The sequence below is a fragment of the Tamandua tetradactyla genome, chromosome X, assembly GCF_023851605.1.
Source record: "Tamandua tetradactyla isolate mTamTet1 chromosome X, mTamTet1.pri, whole genome shotgun sequence".
Lineage (NCBI taxonomy): Eukaryota > Metazoa > Chordata > Mammalia > Pilosa > Myrmecophagidae > Tamandua > Tamandua tetradactyla.
Window position 1 is genome coordinate 32,307,714 of NC_135353.1, and position 23,213 is coordinate 32,330,926.

The following is a 23,213-nucleotide window of genomic DNA, read 5'->3' on the forward strand; positions in this document are numbered from 1 at the left end:
ATGGCCTCCTCCAGAAGTGGAATGAGTTCTCCTCTGTGCTCCCATAGAACCCCATCCAGACCTCTTCAGAGAACTTTGCCTGTTGTATACTCATCTTATTTCCCCTCCTAGGCTGGGAGCTACTAGAGGGTGGGGACTGTTTTTCAGTTTGAAAGCAATAGTGCTTGGTCCAGGGCATTGCACAAAGGAGTTTGCTGAATAAATGACTAAATGTATTCAATTCTCTTCCTCCTTCACTTCTCTTTTTAAAATCTTAGGCAATTACCTTAGCAAAATTCAATTTTTCTCTCTTTCCCTTCATTCAATTTGTAAGTCAAAACGTTTTCCTTATAAGTAAAACTTAGTAATAATCCAGCTCCAACAACCCATCCAGCTATAGTCATTTCTAACAAATAAGAGAAAAATAAAAGTTAAGAGTGAAATTAGGCCTCTCGTTTCAAATCATGATATCGTACTTCCCTCCCCACAGAAAACTTTTAATAGTTTAGCCAAGAGAAGAATAAATCTAGAGCTTTCACGTGCTTCCACAAGTACAACCCCGTGCCCTAAGGACAGATTCTGTGAGACAGTGCGTTCCAAACTACAATACCCAGAATACCTTGCTCCGGGGCCGATCGGAAGGGGAAATTGTGGGTATATAGAAAGAAGCGTGATAACTCCATCTCCCACTAACCCTTGGTCTTCACTTGAGTCTTTCCGCCAATCCCGATATGGAATCCCCTCCAGGAAGAACAGCTCCAACGACCTCAAACTACATTTCCCAAGAGGACCAAGGATTGGCCCTGTGGCTCCTTTGGTGATCAGTAACCAATAGGAGAGGCCGCAGCGGCAACAGTGCCGGCGAGACCCCGGTTGGGCCTAAACCGTCTAGCGCGGTGCAGAAAAGTTCAGAAGACTGTTGGGCGGTACTGAGCGATATAAAGGCACTGCGCACCCGGGAGCTGTCGCGCCCGCCTGATTTTCCGCGGTTGTATAAGGAGTAGTACTTCGGTAGCCGGGGAGCTGGAGGTCAGAGAGGCAGAAAGCCCTAGTGGCCGTGGTTGGGAACTGGGGGACTGTGGGACTGAGGGGGCCTAAGGAGGAGGGTGCTTCCGGAACCGCTGTCCTCAGCGCCTAACTCCGCCCAGCTCCGCCTTTGCCCGGGATGGGGGTTATTGGGATTGGGAGTGTGTTTTAGGTTGGGGGTGGGGGGCAGGTGGTGGTGGTGGTGGACCGGGACCTCCTGGGTCTCCGCGTCAGTTCCCTAGTGCTTTGGGAATGCGTTTTTGTCCCACCTGCCTGCCATCTTTTTCTTCCACTATGCCGCACCTTCCCAGTCACCCCTCCTTGCACCTCTTCGTAGGTCTGAAGTTAGGGTTCTCATCCAGGGTCTTATCTAGGCAGTGTCTGGAATCTTACTTATTTTTTTGAAGGAGTTGGGTGATCGCTTTCCCGTCTTCTTTCAATTTACATTTCAAGTTCGGGTATACCCCTTCCCAAGGAGGGCTCCTCTGGGGGCGTAGAAATTGCCACTCCCGGGGCGTAACTTTTTGTCAGATTTTCTTTTCCTGCCTCCTTGATGGTGGACTAAAGATCCCTAATTTTCCATTGTCCCGTCTGGCCACCTGCCCCTTACGCTACTACATCTTTGGAGTGGCCCCTCAATTTGGTTGTCCCTCAATTTCCAGGTCCCCAGAAGGGATGGAGAACATAAAAGAAAAGGAATCCTGGTTTAAAGAAATACATGTTTCAGGTTCAGTGCCATGTTCTAGTGAAAATAAAAGGCAGGTTAGACCTATTTTAAACACCAAGTTTCAGGGATTTCCAGCAAAGACTGATAGCATTAATGTTGACAACCATTTAGGAGGCACACCAACTGCAGAATAAAGTAGACTGTGTGAAACAGACTATTAATTATTTATTACAAACACGTTCTGGGATGGGGGTTAGTGGAAGGGCATAACAGAGGTTGGGGGAGGGTGGTGGCAAGAGCATTTATGGAAGTTGAAGCTCAGACCAGCAAGTGCTTAAGTCTTGAAACCTTCATCTTTCTTCCAGACCGATCCAGGTAGACTTTATGAAAGAGGCAAATTTTAATTTGGAGTCCAAAGTAAAGAGGATTTAAAATTGGGGCAGAAGTGAGAAAAAAAAATGCTTCCTGATACTGAGGTAGGAGTTTGAGAAGGACATACAGAAGAAGGAGTATGCGCTTGACAGATTTGCCTGACTGGAATAAAACATGTTAGCAGGGATAGATTGGGAAATAAATAAGGTTGAAAAGCTTGAGGTCCTAATAACAGGACAATTTGAAACATCCACATAGTTTGAATATTATTCTGTAAAAAATAAGATTAAAGGCAAAAAAATTAAGATTGGGTGTTTGTTTTTTTTTTTCATCCTAGGAGACCCTGATTTGAGATCAATTCTTGGAGAACACAAAGAAGTGTGGTGGAATGTTCCAGCTGTGAGTTTAATTTAAGTCCAATAAGAAATTTGTCCTGCTTACATTTTGTTTGTGGCTATTTCTAGCTACAGTCTATAGTTGTCAATTTTAAAGCTGATGACACAAATTAATTTTCTTAAGGAATGCAGTTGTTGCCCTTGTGTATCATATTGTCTGAATCACTATTTTACTGGGTGACAATAATGACTATTTATTGAGCCCAATTAATGTTCCAGGCACACTTTGTTACATTGTGTTAAGAGTCTTATGAAGCAGGTATTATTATTCTTAGTTTTTGAAAAGAGGAAACGAAAACGCACAAAAGTTAAACAACCTATGTAAAGTCACATAGATTGTAAGAGCTTGGGTTGGGATTTGAGTGTACAGATTTCTCACTCCAAAGCCCATGCTCTCTCCATCATGGTTTGCTGATCCTGATGTCACTTTTGTTCTTGACTTTTCAGTTTTAGTAAGGAGAGATGATTATTGGGAGATATAATTGATCATCCTGGCAGAAGCCCAAATGGTTCATTTTAATTTCTATGTCAGTATGTGTCTGCTCTAAAGTAGCTGCCAAAAGCCAAATTAGCTTAACTGCTGTTGGAACCATAGCTAATTGTATCTTCCAAAACTATAGTCGGAATGGCTATTTTTGAGTTAGTTGATTCTCTTTATGAAACATGTCATAAGCTATTTGGACCTGGGAAAGGATGTGCCTTGGGTTTTATTTTATTTTAGTTTTCTCTTAAAGTTATTTGCCTACCTTTTGGGTCACTAGAGCTCCTCCATGACCTCTGCCCACGTGATGTGTTGGGGATGCAGCATAGTATGAGGTGTAAGCTCTCCTTGCATCTAGTTCTAGAGATAGATGCCCATGATTCTGAGATAATGTAGTGAGATAATGTAGTGAACAGATAGGTATCAAGTACTATGGGGGGCTAGGGGAAGGAGTTGAGGGAGAGTCAGGGAGAAGCCTTCGTGGGGTGGGGTGACATGGCAGATAGGTCATGAAGGATAATGAGTTTGCTAGGCAGTGAGGAATGGGGGAGAGGCAGCCCAGATAGAGGAACAGCGTCTGGAAGACGTGACTATATAAGAACAGGGCATGTTCATTCAGTACTGAGGAATTCAGCATGTCTGGGGTGCAGATTGTTTGGGAAAATGAAGGTAGACTGGTAGGAGAAGAGGCTGGAAAGATAGATTTGTGAAGAACCTTGAATGCCATGCTAGGAGTGTCAGTGTTCCTTAAAATTTAAGGCAACTGCCAGTGTCGGTTACATTGTGTCCCCACAAACATTTTCAATGTTATTAGTTATATATTCTAATGCACATTATAAAACTTAATTAGATCTTCAATTCTGTGGTTGCTTAGGATATGGTTTAGTTAAAAAATAGGAAGTGAACAAGTTTTAAGTTGATTTAAGGATAAATATTAAGTAACTAATAGTTCACTTGGCATGGGGCTATGGGAAAAAAGTCACTGAGGTAGTTCTCAAATGACTGAAATTTGGGCAATGTAGCTATAGGCAATAGGAAACCACGAAATATGCTTTTGAAGAGGAGTGCCATGATCAACTATTTGCTTTAGGAAGATAATTATTGGGAGTATGCCCTGGAAGGGGACATGACCAGTTAGGAGGCTGGGGCTCTATTCCACAAAGAGATGATACAGACCCAAGGTAATAGAAAAGCAATGAATGAGAAGAGGCAACAGATTCAGGAGCTATTTAGAAGCTAGTATTGGTAGGACTTGGTAGATGTAGAGTATTATTATTATTATGTCAGCGTCATCAGAATTGTTTTAAAAGTCTGTACACCACTTGCCTGGTCTCCTGTATATTGTAAGATGAGCATAATATTGGCAAAACATTCTACGTGCATGTATGCATTAAGATAGCAGTTGATGCCTTTCAAAAGTAGGCTTGAATTACTCCAAAACATTCTCAGTGCTTTATTGAGTGTCCTTGAGAGCAATATCACAAATATACAAGGCACTGATAAGGAATATTAGTATGATCCGTGACCTTTAGCCATCTGAAGAACTCCTTCTTCAAGCTTCAGCTGAATATTAACACCTCTGCGAAGCTTTTCCAGCAACACCCCACCCCCGACACATGAATATATGCATGCACACACACACATGACACAGTGTTAGGCCCCTGGTGTCCATAGGACCCTGCATTTACTCCTATCCTAGCTGTACTTGTGGATGTATCTGTTTCCTCCACTAGACTGTTCCTTGAGGGCAAGGCTAGGTCCCATTCATACCCATTGCATCCAGAACACATGGTAGATACCTAATAAATGGTTATTGAATTAAAAGAATGGATCACAGTTACTGCCTAACAAGAGTATACCTCTGGATCTTGGAAGCAGAAAGTGCTAATCAACTATGAAAAGATTAGCTTTGTTTGCTACATTTGCTACTTTTTCTGAATAAAGTAGTGAATGAAAGTGACCTGGATGCATAGCTTCATTAGAGGTTTCTTTTTTCATTTTTTGAACTCTCCCCTGGTTTCCTTACTTTTTTCTTTCCCATCATTTATCCCCCAGCCACCTGTTCCTTAGACCATCCCAATGTTTTGCTCCTCTTGAAAGGATTCTCATTCATCCTGCCCTAATACCCTGTCAAGAAAATCTCTCTCCTCTCCATGTGCCAAATGTACTTGTCTCTATCCCTGAAATCATTCTCAAATCAGTCTTATCTCACTGGTAGACACTACATACTGCTAGTGGGAGTATAATTTGATATAGCCCTTCTGGAGAACAATTTGTCACTATGTATCAAAAATCTTAAAATTGAACATAGCTTTCATCTACCCCTTCAACTGCTAGGGTGTTATGCTAAACAAACAGCCATGAATGTTTCTTTAAAAATAAGCTCCCAGAATGACTGTCCCAGAATTTTTTATATATAAAAAGTTAATATCTTACATTTTCAATACTGGAAGGTTGAATTAAGTCAATTATGGTGCATGAATAGAATAGATTACTAAGTAGCTATATAAGCTGATGTTCCCAAAGACTATTTAAGATGTGGAAAGTTGTTTATGATCTATTAAGTGAAAATTTAGGTTATAAAACTGTAGGTACAGAACAGCAGATCCTAATTTAACACCCCCCCCAACACACACATATATCTGTGTGCACATGCATAGGAAAAATCCTGTAAGGTTAAACATGCAAAAAGTGTCAAGGGTTTGCTACGTGATAGGATTACCATATGACTTCTATTTTTTTTTTTTAACTCTGTTGCTTTAAAAAAATTTTTCTAATCTTCTACAATGGTACATTTGTTAATAAAACAAAACGTTATTTAAAAAATGTTTCCTTGCTGGTATCCATCCTAGCTCTCATTGACTTAGTTTTGAGGATATCTCCCTCCCATGCCAACACACATACATCACTTCTAGTCCTGATTACTGCTGCCTACTTTCCAATCCATTCCCCATCAATGCTGACAGAGTGATTTTTCTAAATAACAAATCTGGACCTATCCAGCTTCTGTATCAAATAGTTCAGGGGCTGTCCATTGTCCTCAGGATAAAATCCAAACTTCTTAGAATGGCTTATAAAACCTTTGAAAATCAGCTCCCTGCGTTTTTCTCCAGGACCACTTTTTCCTCATACAATTTACTTTTTCTTGGGGTCTTAGGCCAGTGCCTGTCACATAATAGGTATTTAGTTAATGTTAGTCAACTGTTGATGTGGATTGTATGGGTTACCTATGTATGCCAGGCAGTCTGCTGGTATTACTTAATTTAATCCTCAGTGTGAAGCCTATTTAGATACAGACAGTAACTAACCCTTTTTTACAGATGAGGGAAAGTATTTAAAATAAATAAAAGTTGGAAGAAAAATAATCATAATAACACTTTTTAAAGAAAAAAATCAAAACCACCTGCATTATCACAATTCTTTTCATTTTCCTGCAATCCCTGCCAGTATTTTTCAGTCTGCATATAGAGGTTGTATATTGCCTTGGGCAAGTTATATGTGACCACATTATATCAAGAATAGCCTCTCACTGACATTATCTCATTGCATCACATTTCACATTGTGCTAATGTACAGAAATCTTTCTTTTGTGTAAATAACACTTCAAGCAGGAGAGACAGAATAGCTCCATTGCGATTGCTCCCACTTTTCTTTCTGTTTTGAAATTCTATGTCTTTTGAGATGGAGATGTCAGCAGAGAGCTATGGAGAACTGTGATAGAATTGAATGTACAAGAAATAATATGTCTCATGGGTGCCGATGTCATCGGTTAATTTATTTTTTTAAATGTCATGTAGATGTCTTTTTCAGCAATATGTCCCCAGGGAAGACCTTGGGTGAATTCAGCTGTTAATCCTATTTACAGAATGCAGTCCATGTGTGCATTTATATTCTTGCATTGTTAAGTGATCTTAGACATATGTAGTGGATTACCAGAACTACAAACAATCAGGTGAATGTGGGATATCTGATTTTCTCTACAAAAATGTATTAGTGTCGGGCGGGCCATGGTGGCTCAACAGGCAGAGTTCTCACCTGCCATGTCAGAGACCTGGGTTCGATTACCAGTGCCTGCCCATGCAAAAAAAAAAAAAGTATCAATGTTTATATTGCCATTCAGGATCCTCCAGCATAGTCTTCCCTTCATCTTCCTTACAAATAATACCCATTGTGCAAAAATGGATGATCTTTAAAGGACAGACATCCTAAGGATGTATTGTCTGATAAAATTATATTACTTTGTAAGGAATTGCTACTTTTAAATACTCCGGGAAAAGAATCTATAGTTCTGATCCATGATCAAATAAGTTGAACTTAGAAATTACAGTTAGGGTTTCAATTCAGTCAGTGAATTATAATGGACTCACTGTGCACAATTCACACTAGATACTCATAAATACCACTTTTAAAACCTTCTAGAGAGAGAGAGATCAAATGTGCACACAAGAATGAGGGTGCAAAAGTGCAAGAGCAAATCAAAGAAAGATTTTAACAAGCAGCCCCATCATATAAATGAAAATTTACCCAGCTGTTAATTGGGATATATGCCAGTAGAGATTTATTCTTTTTTCCATCTTTCCTCCGTGGGATATATAGGCAAAAAATGAGCTACCAGATAGCTGATAAGCAATGACCTATTTCTCTGTTTACAAATAGTTCGAGAGAAGGAGCAGTGACTTTCTATGGGGCCAGCCCTGAACAAGCCTGCTGGTGATCTCGTGAGAGTTATGATTGTGTCAACTTTTCCAGGGTTTCTGTCTGGTGCAGAGATTTGGCAGACACCTCAGACAAATTTTATGTTTCTTAAATCTTCCTCAAGCTAGCTCTTAGATTTATATGTACGAAAAAAGCAAAGTGTTTACCAGTTTGACATTTTTGAGGATCAAAATAGACTCAGTTAAAAAAAAAAGTCTGCATACACCTCAGTTTAATCTACAGAAAGGACTGATTGTTTTTGCTATTTGTTTAATATTGTCAAGTGTTTACTTTTCAGAAGTGGCTACTGATCATGTCTGAAAATTTATATTCTAGTCCTCAGTGTTGCTTCTTCTTTTTCTTGCCTACAAAGTGTACTAAAGTTTTGCTAAAGTCTTAATTTTCCCTTTTTGGTTACTACTGATACATAGTATAAAACAATGCATGATGGAAAGCATGGTGAAATGTATTGACAAGATAGGAAAAAAAGAGTTTTTATTAGCTCAGCCTCCCTCTTTAAAAATGGCTCTGGTTTTTTATCACCCCTTACCCATAAAATTTTGTTTCTTGGCATAATAAAAATTGGAGAACTGTCCTTGTCTGCCCATTAGACCCAAATGCATCTGTAGGCAGAGCAAAAATGAAAGTCTGGCTGTAATTCAGAAGAGCTGAAAAACCATGTGGAGAATGTTACATAAACAACATTGCTTTGGTGGTGAACTGTGAAGGATAATGATGGGGAAATCCTTAGTAAGGGTCCTTCTAATCCACTCCAGCTGCTCTTCTTTTTAGCCAGCAACAGCTGCCATTGAGAGTTCACTGGAGTAGAGACCAATAAGGCCCTATAATATATCTTCCTACCATTTCTTCTTCAGTCAGGTTCTCAAACACACTTCACCAGGATTATTTTGGTTACGTAATATTCTAATTTTCACATTTCAAGAGATGCTGAGTTTGAATTCAAGGGGCACTTGATATTCATGCTCATTCATTAAATAGACTTTTGAGCACATATGCAGGACCAAGCCCTGTGGTGGGAATATCATGATGAATTAGATGGAGTCCCTAGGCAGTCCATTAGATGGACTCCCCTTAGGGAGTCCTTGGGGAGGCAGACGTACAAACCAATAATTACAGTACAGTGGGAAGAGTTCTCAAAAAGAGATATGTACAAGGTGCCCTGGGAACATGGCGGAGGAAATTACTGCTGGGAACACGTGGTGGTAGTTACAGACCAGAGTCTAACTGTGCTGAATCATAAAGAATGAGTGGGTTTTGTTTGGAATCTAAGTGGACATGGAGGTGGTGGGCAAGGATTCCAGACAGAGGGACCTCCAGCACATGCAAGGGCACCCAGATCTTTAAAAATGGATGATTCAGGAAAAGATAATATGTTGTGTGTGTGAACCACTTGGAGTATGGGCGAGGAGAATAGGATAAGAATCTGGAAAGATGATCCGGGGCCAGTTTGTTAAGGAAGTCTGCTTCTTAAGGAGCTTGGACTATAACCCCTAGGCAGAGGCAGGCCAGCAGGGGGTTTTAAATGGGGGAGCAACATGATTGGTTTGGAGGATGGGCTTTATGGGGAAAAAACTGGAGACAAGAAAGCCCACCTTTTTTTTTTTTTTTTTCTTTTTTAAGAGGGAGGAAGGGAAGGAAAGACAGAGAGAAGGAAGGAAGGATGGAAGGAAGGAAGGGAGGAAGAAAGGGAAACATCTTTAAACATTTTCTTGTATTTTGTTTTTTTTTTTGTTTGTTACATGGGCTGGGGCCGGGAATCGAACCGAGGTCCTCCGGCATAGCAGGCAAGCACTTTGCCCGCTGAGCCACCGCGGCCCGCCCGAAAGCCCACCTTTTAATTTGACAGTCTTTGAGAAGTTTTACTCTAATCATACAGTGGTCATTATTCAGCAGTTCCATCTTTAGGGTTTGTTTCAGTATACAAAGATCACTTTGAACAATGATTTGCTTCTATACCCAGGTATATCTTCCTTCATATGTTGCTTGGCTGAATATTCATTCTTCCCACCTCAGTGATCCCAGCAGTAATTGGGGTTCATCATGAAGGAAATCATAGTTTCAGAACACAGTACCTTAGTTCCAGAAACATTATTGTGAGGCTTATTTACTGCTTACTGAGTCAGCAGGGCTGAGACAAGTGCTGGTCAGCTTCTCTTGGAGGCTAGGGGAGGGAAAGGAACACAGGCTGAAGAAATATCAGGAAGTGGCTGTTGGAAAATGGCCAGCATCCAGAATGTTGGAAATCCCAAAAGACCACATCCAGGTATGGGAAGTAGATATAAGGGCCAGAATTATATGAATATAAAATAAATGTGTATTAAAGGAACCAGTACTCAAACAAACTATACTGCCAAACCAAGCACTTTTAGATCCAGTTCTTTGCCTGACTTTGATATCATAAATGGCTTCTCATTATCCAGACTCTAGCCTGCATTCAGTATTCTCTTTAATCTGACTTCAATTTACCTTTCCAGTTGTCATACTTCTGTCTTACAGACTTTTCTGCTCCAGTCAGTTACCCTTTCAGACACTGCTTTGGCATACCCTAACCTATACTTTGAGTCCTTTTGGGGCAGAGACCATGTTTTTTTCTCTTTGTGAGTGCCCCATAGGCCTAGCATAATGCCTTGCATTGTTTTTCTCCCCAGTTTTTGCAATTTCCCTGCTATTGTGGACCTAGATCCCCTCTCTACTAAAAATGGCAACTAAGACACTAGGCGAAAGGGGTCAATGTTCAACAATCATTTAACTTTATTTTAAAGTAATTTTAGATGTTCAAGAATTCAAATACATCTTTCACTCAGATTCATACCATTCACCCTCTTTTTTCCCCCAAACTTTTATTATGAAAAATTTCAAGTATACAGAGAAGTTGAAAGAATTGTATAGTGAACACCCATATACCTACCATCTAGATTCTATAATCAACATTTTATTATATTTTCTTTTTCACATATGTATCCATCTATTTTTTTATGCTTTTCAAATTAACTTGTAGACACCAATACAATTCTTTCCGACTCAGTATGCATATCATTGACTGGATGAACAAACTGTGTTGTGTGCTGAAATCTACCAAATCATTCAACTATACCTACATCTAATGTGTTGCCAAAATTCTGGTCTTCTTGTATGTCTTGGATTTGTTTGGACAGGGATCTTGTGGTTCCTTGATTAACCTTTGAAATGCCCTTCCATTTCACATACTGCAGTGCCAGGTCCACATTCCATAAATACTGCTTGATGCTGATGAGCAGAGACAGAGGTACAACCAGGGGAAGAATCAGAAGAAATCTAGAATAAACTGGAGGAGGGGGTGAAGGGTATTGTATGAGAAGAAGACCATAGGTAAATAGGAAAGAGAGAAGCCAGCGCTTGACAAATTGAGGGAAGAGGTTTGCCTTAGCCTATATGGTACTTCCAGCAATAACTCCATCTGCTATTTCCCAGCCCTCTTTTTAGAATGCTAGGTTCCCGAAAACTAGGGATCATTGTTGCTTAGCAGAGCACATGACATATCTCCTGCTATTGCTTAGGCACCACCGATTAGTATATTCATGAGGCCACATGTTGTTTGATAAATATGCTAATCTACCTCAAGATGCAGCTTAGTTTTGGAGGGTGTGGGTGGGCCACTGAAAACCTCTTTCAAACTATATCTATGCCAAAGAGCACTTGAGTTCACTGAATCCTGTTTCCCTTTTTCTTTATAACCTTTCCTTTCTTGCTCCATTGATTATGAGTACAAGAAAAGCTGTAATCTGCATTAATTAATTATTTCCTGCCAAGTGCTGTCTAGCTGCTATAACTTCATTGAAGCTTTCCAACAGCCCAGTGAGGTAGGTGCTGGTTCTTTGCACATTGCAGTCAAGTATCTTGTCCATAGCCAGGATTCAAGAAGTTCAGGTCTAACTCAAGAGCCCGGTGGTCTTAACCACTATACCACACTGTTACATGAAATAAAAAAATATAGTTAACCCAGTATAAATACAAGGAAGCTTACTTTCATACATGACTCAATAGGTGATTTATTCTCTTAGCAATTTCATTTAAAGCATTAAATTAAGAATGAAATATGCCTTTAATCATTAGAATGTTAGGGGTGGGTTCAGGTTGCTTGAGTTCAAATCCCAGTTCCATCATTTACCGTTTGAGTGACTTTATGCAAGTCCCTTAACACCAGTAAGCCTCAGTTTCCTCACCTATAAAATGAAAATAATACCTATCTTATAACTGTGTTGTGAAGACAAATTTAAAATATTATGTAAAGTATCATGCCAACTCTGTCATACAATAGGTTCTCAGCATGTTCTAGATCACATTCATTCTTTCTTCCTTTTAGGGACTGGATAAGCCACTTGTGGCTTTCATTTAAGGAAAACAAACTCCTTCTGAAACATGTTTTTTGAAGAGGGACATTCTGAAAAAGAGTGTCAGTTTGATTATTCCTGAGGCTGAGCAAAGACAGTTGCTGACTCTTATGTGAAGCATATTTCAGAGTAAGCTAAAAACATGAACCCTTAGGAGGGTAGGGGTGGTCCATCTCTCTGATTCCTGTGTATTGTGACCAAATTGTGATATTGTCTATTTCGTAGTTAGGTCAAATTTCACAATTGTCATGGACTATTAGACTTGAGACAATAGGAATCCAAGCCCAGCCATTTCAATGCAAGCAAGCTGAGGCCAAGAGAATAAAAGTGAATTCAACAAGGGCAAACTGAACAAAATCAGGAGCATCCAGTTCTTTTGATTCCTCATTCAGTGTTCATTCTGTGCTTCCTTTGTTAGCTATCAGGCTGGTGGAACCAAGCCTTGGTGTGTGCTCTTTGCAGGAGCTTGAACTGATTGGATTCTCAGGGTTTGGTACAAGTTTGAGTTGTTCAGAAAACATGAAACTTTTTTCTGGTTAAAATCTATTCAGTGGTTGTTGTTTTCAAACTGTTAACATTTCTGTTTTATTTGGGATTTAGCAAATTAGTGTTGTTTCTTTCCGTTTAGGGTCATATTCTTGGTTCTTTGGAATCTTCCACTGGGATTTTTGTTTTTGAAAAAAACAGCAAACAAACTTAGAATCCAAGGTGGTGAACAATGGTAATTCACTGCAATGGGTTGCAGCTGTGGTGGTAAAAAGGCCATTCTCAATACCTCAAAGGGCAAACACTTTCTAGGAGTTGAGATTTTGAATGATTATAGCAAGCATGTTTCTGACTAAAAAGACAGCTGTCACTTTAGAGTCATCCCTTCTCTTCTCCTCTCCTTGTCTCTCTCCTCTCCTCACCTCTCCTCTCCTCTTCTATCCCCCTTTTAATGACTTACTTGCTGTTAGCTTTTAATTCCCTAATTCTCTATGATTTATATTATCCCATTGATTTAACATAAATTCTGGATATATTTTTTACTGGCATTTTCAGTTGTGGCAATTATATTAAAGGGGCTTAGAAAAAGTTTTGTTTCTTTTCACAGAAAGCAGGCTGAGTACTTGTTTGAGGACACAGATGGCATTGGAGAGGGCCAGCGGTAGCTGACAGCTAATATTTCTGCTATTGCCCCACCTTTCTTTTTGTTGCTTCAGATTTGGCCCATGTAGATGGACACACACTTGGGTAACCAGTATACAGATTGGAAATCAGTACATGTGGAGATTTGGCTGAACCAAAGGTCCCCAGACATTGTCTAGATCATTTAGTGCCCCATGTGTGGCCACCCCAGGACTTCATGTGCTAAAATTGTGTCCCAGCTTAAGCCAGCTGGTCACTGTATATAGTATTAAGGCAACATGGAGCCTCATAAACCATGATTTTGGATTTTTTTTTTTACCTTGGGGAGTTAGATTTAGCTATTCAACCCAAATCCTTCCCTACACACGGGACAGTGAGGATGTAGCAGGTTAAGAGAAATATTTGATATTGCTCATTATCTAGTTAGCTTACGTTTTAAGCTAGATGGAGCATAATACCAGACTACAAAGAAAAATAGATCAACTTTCCAGAAAGGAAAGAAAGAATTAGAAGGCTTCCATGTCTTTAATAAATAATCTTTTATGTATCTGATTTTTAAATTTTTTCTTTAAAAAAAAATTCTCCTGTGTGGAATTTTAAGAGTAAAAATGTTTCCTTCTAATTTTAAAATTTGAGGAATTGGAGAATGTTCCATGCAATTGTATTGGTCCTTTCTTTTTATTTTCATTATAAGATAGAAGTGCCTCATTTCAGTCATTTCGGCAAGATTTGTTCTGGGGTATAAGACCTATGATCTTGTTAACTGATAATAGCGTTTTGCAACTTACAGAAGGCCCATAACGTCCATACCCTCATTAGCTCTTCACAGCCATCCTGTGGGGCAGACAGGGTAGATACTATTATTTCCAATTTTTAAAAAAGGGAACTTGGGTTCCGTTAACTTCAGAGAAATTAAGTGACTGGTCGAGATTCACACAACTACTAAGTTGTAGAACTGGAACCTGAACCCAGATTTCCTAATACCCAACCCCAGTACTCCTTCGATTACATCATATATTTCTCTCTTAAAAGGTTATCTCCCTTTCACACCTACACATGATTAATTTTGAAACTGATCTGAAAAAAATGTGCTTTAGTTTAGCATATGAGTAAATTGAAGCACTTACAGGTAAAGCATTTTCTTTAAAGTCACCTATTGAGTGAATCCTGCACATAGCTCTTAGCTTTTCACCTTGTCTTTCACTGAACTATTTTTAGGTAGACATAGATTTTTTCAGTGTTAAATAAATGCATAAAAGTTGTGTGATTTATTGATTATACGTGTGAAAGCTGCACCCGGGGAATGGGACTAGGGATGAAAAGTTGGCTTAAAATAATTAGCTTCTTGCCTTTTTTTTTAAGAGATGTCATGTTCGGTAGAATTTAATTTCTTTATACTTCCTTTGCTTCCAGCCTTTTAAATATAATTCTTTAGGAAGAATTAGCAACTCAGAATATTCATTCTGAACATTGATTTCTCAGGAACAGGGTAGCTGGGAAGAAAGAGAAAGCAGAGGGGTGAGTTTCCATGCTCTATGAGTGTATATGCATTATTTTGTTTGGAACTGCCAGCTAAGGTTTCTTCTAAGGCATGTGAATTGTAAAGTTCTGATTTGTCAACTGCATGCTGTTTCTTTAGGCACTGATGTAAGAAATCCCTCACTAATTCTCCGATGAACGTACTGCTAATTGCTTCTCCACCTGCTCTCCAACCTCCTCTACCCCACCCCCTCCACTCCCAATTCAGCCTATAAGTGTCTGTCATTGGAGATGGATGGTGACACATGCAGTAATAGCAATTCATAAAAGCCAGTTCCAGCCCTTGTCTTTAAGACTCCTGGATTTTCCACTGCCTGCTTTTGTTTAAGTGAAGTGGATGGAAGTGCTACTGGCATCAGAATCCACCTCCCTGTGGTCTGTTGCTAGAGCTCAGTTGTTCGGCTGAAGCTGAGCTAAACAGAAGCATTGGATCTGAGCTGAATTGTGGCTGTTTTTTTTTTCCCCCCGGATGGAGGGGTGGGTTAGGGGTAGTGTGTAGTGGGATTTGGGGTGCTTTGGCTTTTCTTTTTGTGGGGAGAAGAGGGCAAGTGGAGAATAACTCACGATAGGATACAACATTAAACAGTTCCCTGAAGAGTATCACAATGTTCCTGGTACAGTATACAGGTATAGTATATTTTATTTTATCTAAAATTTCCCTTTTGTTTCCAAGTGCATTTCTGTTATTTTTCCTCCAGTTCTACTGTACTGAAAGACAAATAAGGTTCCAGTGAGCTAAACAAAATAGCTGCATAAAGCATGCCTGCCCCTAGCTATAATGTTTATAGCATATTGCTGTGTGAAATCTGGGTTTTCCGTTAAATTGGTAGTCCTGATCCCTTAATTGTGCATGTTTCTCTGCTGTATTTTTGTATTGAATTTCTCAAGTCTTATGTCTACAACTGGTAGTATGTGATATAGCCTAGAGTGTTTGCGCAGAAGACACAGTGCTTTGGAATCAAAACAGTTTTTAAATACTTAATATGTTGTATGTCTCATGAATTTATTAACTCCTGTATTTATTAATTGGTTGTCTAGATTTTGATACAGTCTAGTAAGGAGGCTTCAAATAGAAAGCACTCCCAAACATCTGTTCGGTAAATTTATTTTTATTTCATTATTGAACTTAGGTTGATGAACATTATGTATTATTGTTGTTTATTTATTCTCCTGGTAGAAAACGTGCTGGGAACAGCTAGCTCTAAACTATCTGTATTGTAAAGTATCATTGGACCAGAAGTGTTCCTTAAGTATTTTCTTAAGCTTTCAAACATATTCGTCCATAGTAACAAAGAACTTGAAGACTAATGAGGTTTTGGTGAATATTGTTTGAAAGGCTTCTTATATAGAAGTTAGGACGACAGAAGGGACCCTTCCAGATGAAAAACCCTGCAAAAGTTTCACTTTCTTGCTGAACAGAACAGAAGCTTAGCTCCTCCAACCACATGTTTTGATAAGTTTGAATATCATTTATGGTCTAAGGACTTTCACCTCCATTCTTCCTTTCTGATCCCTAAGATATTGTACTCCTGTGCTTAAGTACTGAAAGATCATGTTCTGTTTTGATGCATGGTTTGACAGTTGATTTTGCTCCTCATTAATTGGACAGCATGCAGATGATGTGGAGAAGTGAGTGAGTGACAATAATTCAAGGTTACGCTGAAGAGCATACAGTGAACCTTAGTGCCTGGACCAACAGCTGCTGAATTGAATTGTCTGCAATTAAGGCAACAGCAGGTTTGTGTAGTCTCCCTGCAGCCTGTTTATTTGAATTTATAGTTTCAGTTTCTTCTTTGGGGATCAGATAGTTTATTTTGCCAAGTGTAGGAGAGTTGTGCTTGTTGAATGTTTTCCCCATGCTCCAGTGCATGCTTGACTCCAGAAGAGCCATCTCTGTGCACTTTAACGTGAGAGGTTGTTGAGTTTTTTTTTCCTTCTGGTTAAAACCAGAGAATGTCTCTTTTCCTCCACTATAAAAGTAAATAGATACATTGTCACAGAATGTGTTACTTTGTTCAATAAATAGAGGTTTCTCATTGGCTTATGTTACTGGTTTATGTTTCTGGCAATGAAAGATGTTAGACTTTGTTATGCTATGGGGTTTACTTTATCTGGGAATAATTTTTCTATGTTGTAATATGTGTTTATGTTTAAAAAAATTAATTACTATCTTTTGCCATCTCTCAATTTCAGGGTGACCCAATGAAAAATGTAAAATCCAACTAGGTAGCTTTTATGACTGATATTTATTTGTATGCTAATAGAGAATATGTGTTTAATTCCTTCCTGGTTTTACCCTATTGGAAAACAACTAAATTTTTTTCCTTTTTTGGGGAAGTTGTAAGTTTACAGAACAATTATGCATAAAATACAGAATTCTCATATACAACTCTATTATTAACTTGCATTGATATGGAACATTTGTTACAATTGATGAAAGTACATTTTCATAATTGTACTATTGACTGCAGTCCATGGTTTAACTTAGGGTTCACTGTTTGTATAGTGTAGTTCTATGGAATTACAATTCTTTTTATTTTGCTACAATATATACAACCTAACATTTCCCCTCTTAATCACATTCATATATATGTATATGTATATATATATATATCAGTGCTGTTAATTACGTTCACGGTGTTGTGCTACCATCACCATCATCTGTTAACAAAACATTTCCATCATTCCAAATAGGAACCTTGTACATTTTAAGCTTTAATTTCCCATTCCCTATTCCCCCCCGTCCCCTGGTAACCTATATTCTTGATTCTGACTCTATAGAAAATAATTTGTAATTGCAACATAGTTGTTTGTTGTTGGCTATGGTAGATGTGATGTTAAACATTTACACACTAATTTAATGTATACTTTCTCAGTTCATCCTCATAACAACCCTGTGTGAGATCAGTGGCATTATGATCTGCTTTTCTGTAGGTAAGAAAACTGAGAATTAGAGGTTAAATGGCCTGAAGTCTCACATCTAATAAGTGGCAGAGTCTGAACACATAGATTAAATTCTCTAACTCAAGAGTCCTACCCCACCCCCACATATCAGGCTGCCTCTCAGCTGATGGGTCCATGATAAATTTGACTTATTCATTCATTGACTAAAAAATGTATTCTTTGATAGGATTCTAAAAATGTTTTCAAAACTATTTTAACTCAACATTTATTTTAATATGTGAGTGCTTTACAAATTAATCTTACACATATATGAGAAACAGTGGTATTTTAATTTATACATCAAAGTGAATAAAAGTAGAACCTTATGAAGTTACTGGGAAGTAAAATGTCATCCAATCCAAAAGGTTAATGTGGATATTTTCCTTCTAGAACAATCTAGTTCATTTTTAATATTCTACATTTACAGATTGTATGGTTATTTTCATAAAAGAATGTGTATTTTTAAATATACTGGCCATGAATGTAAAGTGCTAAATGTTTTTAAGATTAGGATATTTTACATAGATAAACAGAAAAACTGTATAGTGTCAGATTATATAGTCAACTCAGTTTCACATCTTTCTTCCAGTTTATCTGTAAATATAAAATAGCTCAACTTTCCTATATTTAAAAATTCCCAAATGGCTTCTTGATTTCAAATTCAGTAAAGTGAAAAAAAAAAGGCATACTTTCTGTCCCACTGAAGAAACGACTACTGTTTAAAGCTACACTATCATTTCAGCAGATGAACCCAGACACTTGAGTAGATTTTAGTAGTTCTCTGATAAAACTTATTTTAAATTGTCTTCGGGAAACATATTCCCGAAAAGTTCATTCTTATATTTGAATTTATTGGAGACAACTCCATGTACTGGGGAATTAACCAAAGGTTCACACAATAGAGGACAACTCTTCAGCAACTGACAATGATATTTGAGAGCATTATCAAGTAAATGAGCCAGAGATAGAGTGACCAATGTTATGACCTGTCTATGAGACTTTTAGAAGATGATAATGGATAGATTGTCTCTGATAGTATGTATTTAGAATTTGTCCTTAGCTAAGATGCTATCTTTATATGTTAGCATGTCTTAAAGTAAAACTGTCCTGTTCTTTTCTTCTAACAAAAAGAAAATGGGAATGATATAAAGCCTTGTCACCATTAAAAAAAAAAACTTAAATGGAATTAGACACTTAAAATTACTGGCAGGAAAAAAAAAATTACTGGCAGGGACTTAGGGAAATGGATTGGGGTTACAGGAAGGAGAATTGGGCAGACAAGGCATGCGATTGAAAGCTCTTATTAAACTTCATTTTAAGTGGCAAATTTCCTGTGCAATTGGAAGTTCTGACCAACACTTCTCACTCTATTCCTCTTGCTGGGAACAAACACTCTGATGAAAAGTGAGAAAATAGTTTATTTGGACTTTTTAAGAAAATGACATTTTGTGATTGGTGAAAGAAATAGTCTGTCATCTGCAAAGTAATCACTTTTGTACTGCATTTAAAGCCAAGAGAAATTAGAGAGGGTGTAGATTTTTAGGTTCTGGTTTTTCAGGGAGCTGAAGTTGGGTTGTCTGATGGATTTTTCTCTTCTATGCCTTAGAATCTGTTCTAAGGGAATGAAGGGAAGCTCTTATAGACATAAGCATAAGGGTTAGAATACTCCAGCTAGTGGTTTGCTGGAGCCAATATGCAATGGGCTTCTTTAAGGGTGGATCACTAAGTAAATTTCCAAGTTTATAAACTTACTCATATCTGCCTTATCCCAGTAAGGACTTGTGATATTCATTTTGAAAAATAGCTAAGGCATGCCATTTATCAGGACCGTATACTGCAGATGCCCTGTGGACTGCTAAATTATACTTATTAGCATCCCTTATATGTATAGCATATCTGATGCCTTCAAAGATTAACGAGCAAGCACAGTTGAGTGTGTGCTCCTCCCCACCTGTGCATACCCAATAAAAACAATAGCTGAAATGTATTGAGTGCTTACTATGTGCCAGGCTCTGTTATAAATACCTAATATGTCTTAACTCGTCAATCGTCACAGCACTCTTATGAGATGGGTAGTATTATTATTTATATTTTAGGGTTAAAGAAACTGAAACAGTTTAAAAACCTACCTACTAGGTCACCCCTTTAGTAAGTAATAGAATTGGGATTTGATAACAGCAGGTGTGCCTCCAAGTCCTTGCTCTTAGCTACCACGTTGTAGTTAATTACCAAATTGTATGTCTTTAAGGGCACTGCAGTGAGGAAGCTCTTTGGCCACTGTGCCAATCAGAGCAGATAGCCCATTGCATGTGCCTTCAAAAGCCATAGTATAAAACTGTCTGCTCAGCAGACTGCTGAAAAATTTTACTTTCTTTATGATGCTGATCACTGGTATTCTTCTCTACTGCCAGAGTCATGGTGCATCACTGCATTCCCAGCAGCTTCTAAACAGTGCTACTACTCACCTTTCTTCAGATTTTCAGCTTTCTTTTATGTCTTTCATAATGTGTTGCTTCTCTTTCTATTCTCAGAGTTTTGCAAGAAGGAACCTTGCCAACTAGAGTGCAATTTTTCTTCCATGCTGCCAAATGACTAATCATAGCACATCTTCCCTGTATCTGTTCTCTCCCCACTCCAATCTATTTTACACCTAGCTGTTAGAGTGTTCTTCCCAAATGTAGATCGTATCATATCATTCCTCTCCTTAAAAACCTTCTAAAGGAGCTTTGGATTTTTCCAAACAAGTTTTCAGGGCCATCCATTGTCTTGTCCAAGCCACCAGTATGCCTTTACACCCCTGTCTCCCATTGGTAACCCTCTGTACCATTCATCAACCACTCAAGATCACTTTTGGGTCACCAGGTACATCCCACATTTCAAGCTGCTGTGTCTTTCCTCGTGCTCTTCTTTCATTTTAATTGCCACTTTTATACATTTCCAACTACTCTAAAGCTACTCAACATTTTAGGTTCAGCTCAAATGATACCTGCTATTGTATTATAATACCTAGTTTTGATTTGTTTTTCCTCAGTAGACTGTTGAGTTCCTTGAAATCATAAGCCATAGTTTACTCATCTCTTAGCTTTTAGCCTATAGCACTCACATTCAGTATTCAGGTCTTTAGCAGCTGCACCACCAAAGAGATTTTTCTCCTGCCTTGCTAGCTCAAGTTCAGAGCTGTTCTCAGAGCCTAAGAGTTCTAGAAATCAAATTTCCAATAACTTCTACTCTGCATAGATATGCTGGAATATTCTATTCAAAAAATTTATTGTGTTTCTACTGCAACTCTCTCCTTGATTTTTTTTCCCTCTATACCCATCCTTGCTCAGATCTACTATACCTTGAAAGCTTCTTTTGCTTTTGTGGGACTTTCTGTGCTTTTGAAGAGAGATAAGGGCTTGCCTATGTACACATATTAATTCTTATATATACAAAAACAAATAAAACAGATTCCCTATCTCTGATGATCTCAGAAACTTTAGACAGAATATGCAAACTAATTCTTGGAACTCAAAATGTGGTTTAGCTGTGCCAGCATTACCTAGGACTGTTTAAAATGCAGATTCCTAGACACCCATCCTTTATCTGTTGAATCACTGTTTGAAAGTTGGGCCCATGATTCTGCATTCAACAAACTCCCCACATGATTCATATATAATTGACTTTTGAAGATAATTGTCCAAGGTCAACAATAAAATGTTAAATCCTGATCTATGATCTTTATGTATATAAATAGTAAGTAGTAACATTGTGGAAAGCTATCACTAAAATGATTTAAATGTTTTGTTCTGATATGGAAAGATTTGGTCTTTAGGTATCTAGCCTGGTACTATCCAATATAGTTTTCTGCCATAATGAAATATTCTATATCATCACTGCCAGTACAGTAGTCACTGACCACATGTGTCTATTGAGCATTGAAAGGTGACTACTACAACTGAGGAACTGAAATTTTATTTTTATTTGTTTAATTAAATTTAGATTTAAATAGCCTCATGTGGCTAGTGGATACAGAATTGGAAAGTATAGCTCTAAAAAACTTGCCTATCCAGAAAGAGTAATTTTCTTAGGGGTCTAGATGGCCACAGTGATCATTGTATCGACAGGAAATAAAAAAAAGAACATTGTTTCCTTTGACATGTAAGACATTGAATTTACTATTTTAGATGACTTGAATTTTAAGGATGGCCTAAAGTGAGTTACTCTTAGAAATGATTTAATGAATTATGATCTCAATTAAATTTAAATGAGATCTACACTCTGTGTTTCTCATCAATGTAATTTTTCTCACCATGTTGGCTTGCTGTTAAGACCTGACTGCTAAGCCTTGATTTCTAAGCTGTGCCTAAGAAGGTTGAATTAATCAGAAGAAAGGCTTCTAGCTCAATGTTTAGGTCTTTGGCACTTTTACACATTTTAGCTTTCATAGACCCTTTTAACTATTCTCTTTCAGATTAATCAGTCCCTTAGCCACTAATAACTCACTACTTTTTAACTTCCATTTTTTCTTCTGACAGATATTCCTTGTACCATTAATGAACCCATTTCAGGATGATTTCATTATTTAGAATAGTATTGATAACTTTGACAGGGTTTGAATCAGAAATGGACTGTAGTGTCTACATAGAGAGACATAAATCTAGATACTTTGTTTCATTATTGTGTGGATTTCATCATTTGTGTTAGTTGTACTAGGTGGCTTTAAAAAACAGTATCAGAATCTAATAAATTTTTAAACACAACGTAGGTAGAATAATATACTTCAAGATTATTATTCATGAAAACTATATGGTAAATAATGTTGCCCGCTTGACCTGCCGTCTGTTGCCTAGATCCAAGTTCTTTATAGTATTTTTAGTTGCTAAATTTTTTAACAGATCCTGAAATTCCCTTCTTTCCCTTCACATACCCCACTTTCTTTGGCTTTGCTCTCTATTTTCAGTGGTGAGCAGGCCACCTTCCCCCTTTTGTACCATTCAAACTTACTACCAGAATCCATTGTTGTATCCAGCCTCTCTGAACTGCCTAGAAGAGTTCAAAACGGGAGTTTTAAAGTGCCACTCAGGGTCACCCTGGAGCCCTCTGCAAATAGGTGCTTTTGTTTTGAGGACTGAAGAGGTAGGACTGCAGCTAGAGAGTTTTGAGAAATTGGTTAAGACAAAAGCGATTTGTATCTAAAGGGAATTTTTAACCCCATGCCTGTCCTTTCCTCAAACTGTATCTACAAATTTCAATGACAGTTTTACTTTGTTTAGGTAGCCAGACATTTCTGCTTTCAATGAAAACATTTACTCTGATCAGGAACCTTCAAATCTTAAACCAGGATGGAGAAGATGTGATATATATATTTTAAAGGTATATTATAGGACAGGACAATGCTAGGATCTTTATATAAATTATCTTATTCAATCCTCATTATCATTCTCAATAAATGCTAGTTCTTCTTTCCTTACTCAAGGTGATGCACATACACACATGCGCACACACACACACACACACACACACACACACATATATATAACTTGCCTGTACTGCTGTCTCCAAACTCTACATCTTGTATTCCTGTTGCTTTTTTCTTATATGTGTAATTGTGAGTC

General features: G+C 38.1%; 1 protein-coding gene across 12 annotated transcripts in view; it reads left to right on the forward strand.

Moving 5' to 3' along the window:
• The first annotated feature begins 651 nt into the window (after positions 1-651).
• ENOX2 (ecto-NOX disulfide-thiol exchanger 2) overlaps positions 652-23,213 on the forward strand; it is a 459,417-nt gene continuing 436,855 nt past the window's right edge. For 6 of the 12 annotated variants that reach the window (XM_077145026.1, XM_077145023.1, XM_077145031.1 and 3 more), the window contains exons 1-2: positions 652-1,008; positions 2,382-2,443. Coding sequence is in view for 2 of the 12 variants with exons in the window: in XM_077145030.1 (XP_077001145.1) it covers positions 2,433-2,443 (11 nt within the window). In the remaining 10 variants the exon portion in view is untranslated. Of the gene's footprint in view, positions 1,009-1,981; positions 2,048-2,381; positions 2,444-14,616; positions 15,301-23,213 lie in introns of those variants that run through there. The other 6 variants (XM_077145025.1, XM_077145024.1, XM_077145027.1 and 3 more) reach the window with 3 other exon arrangements.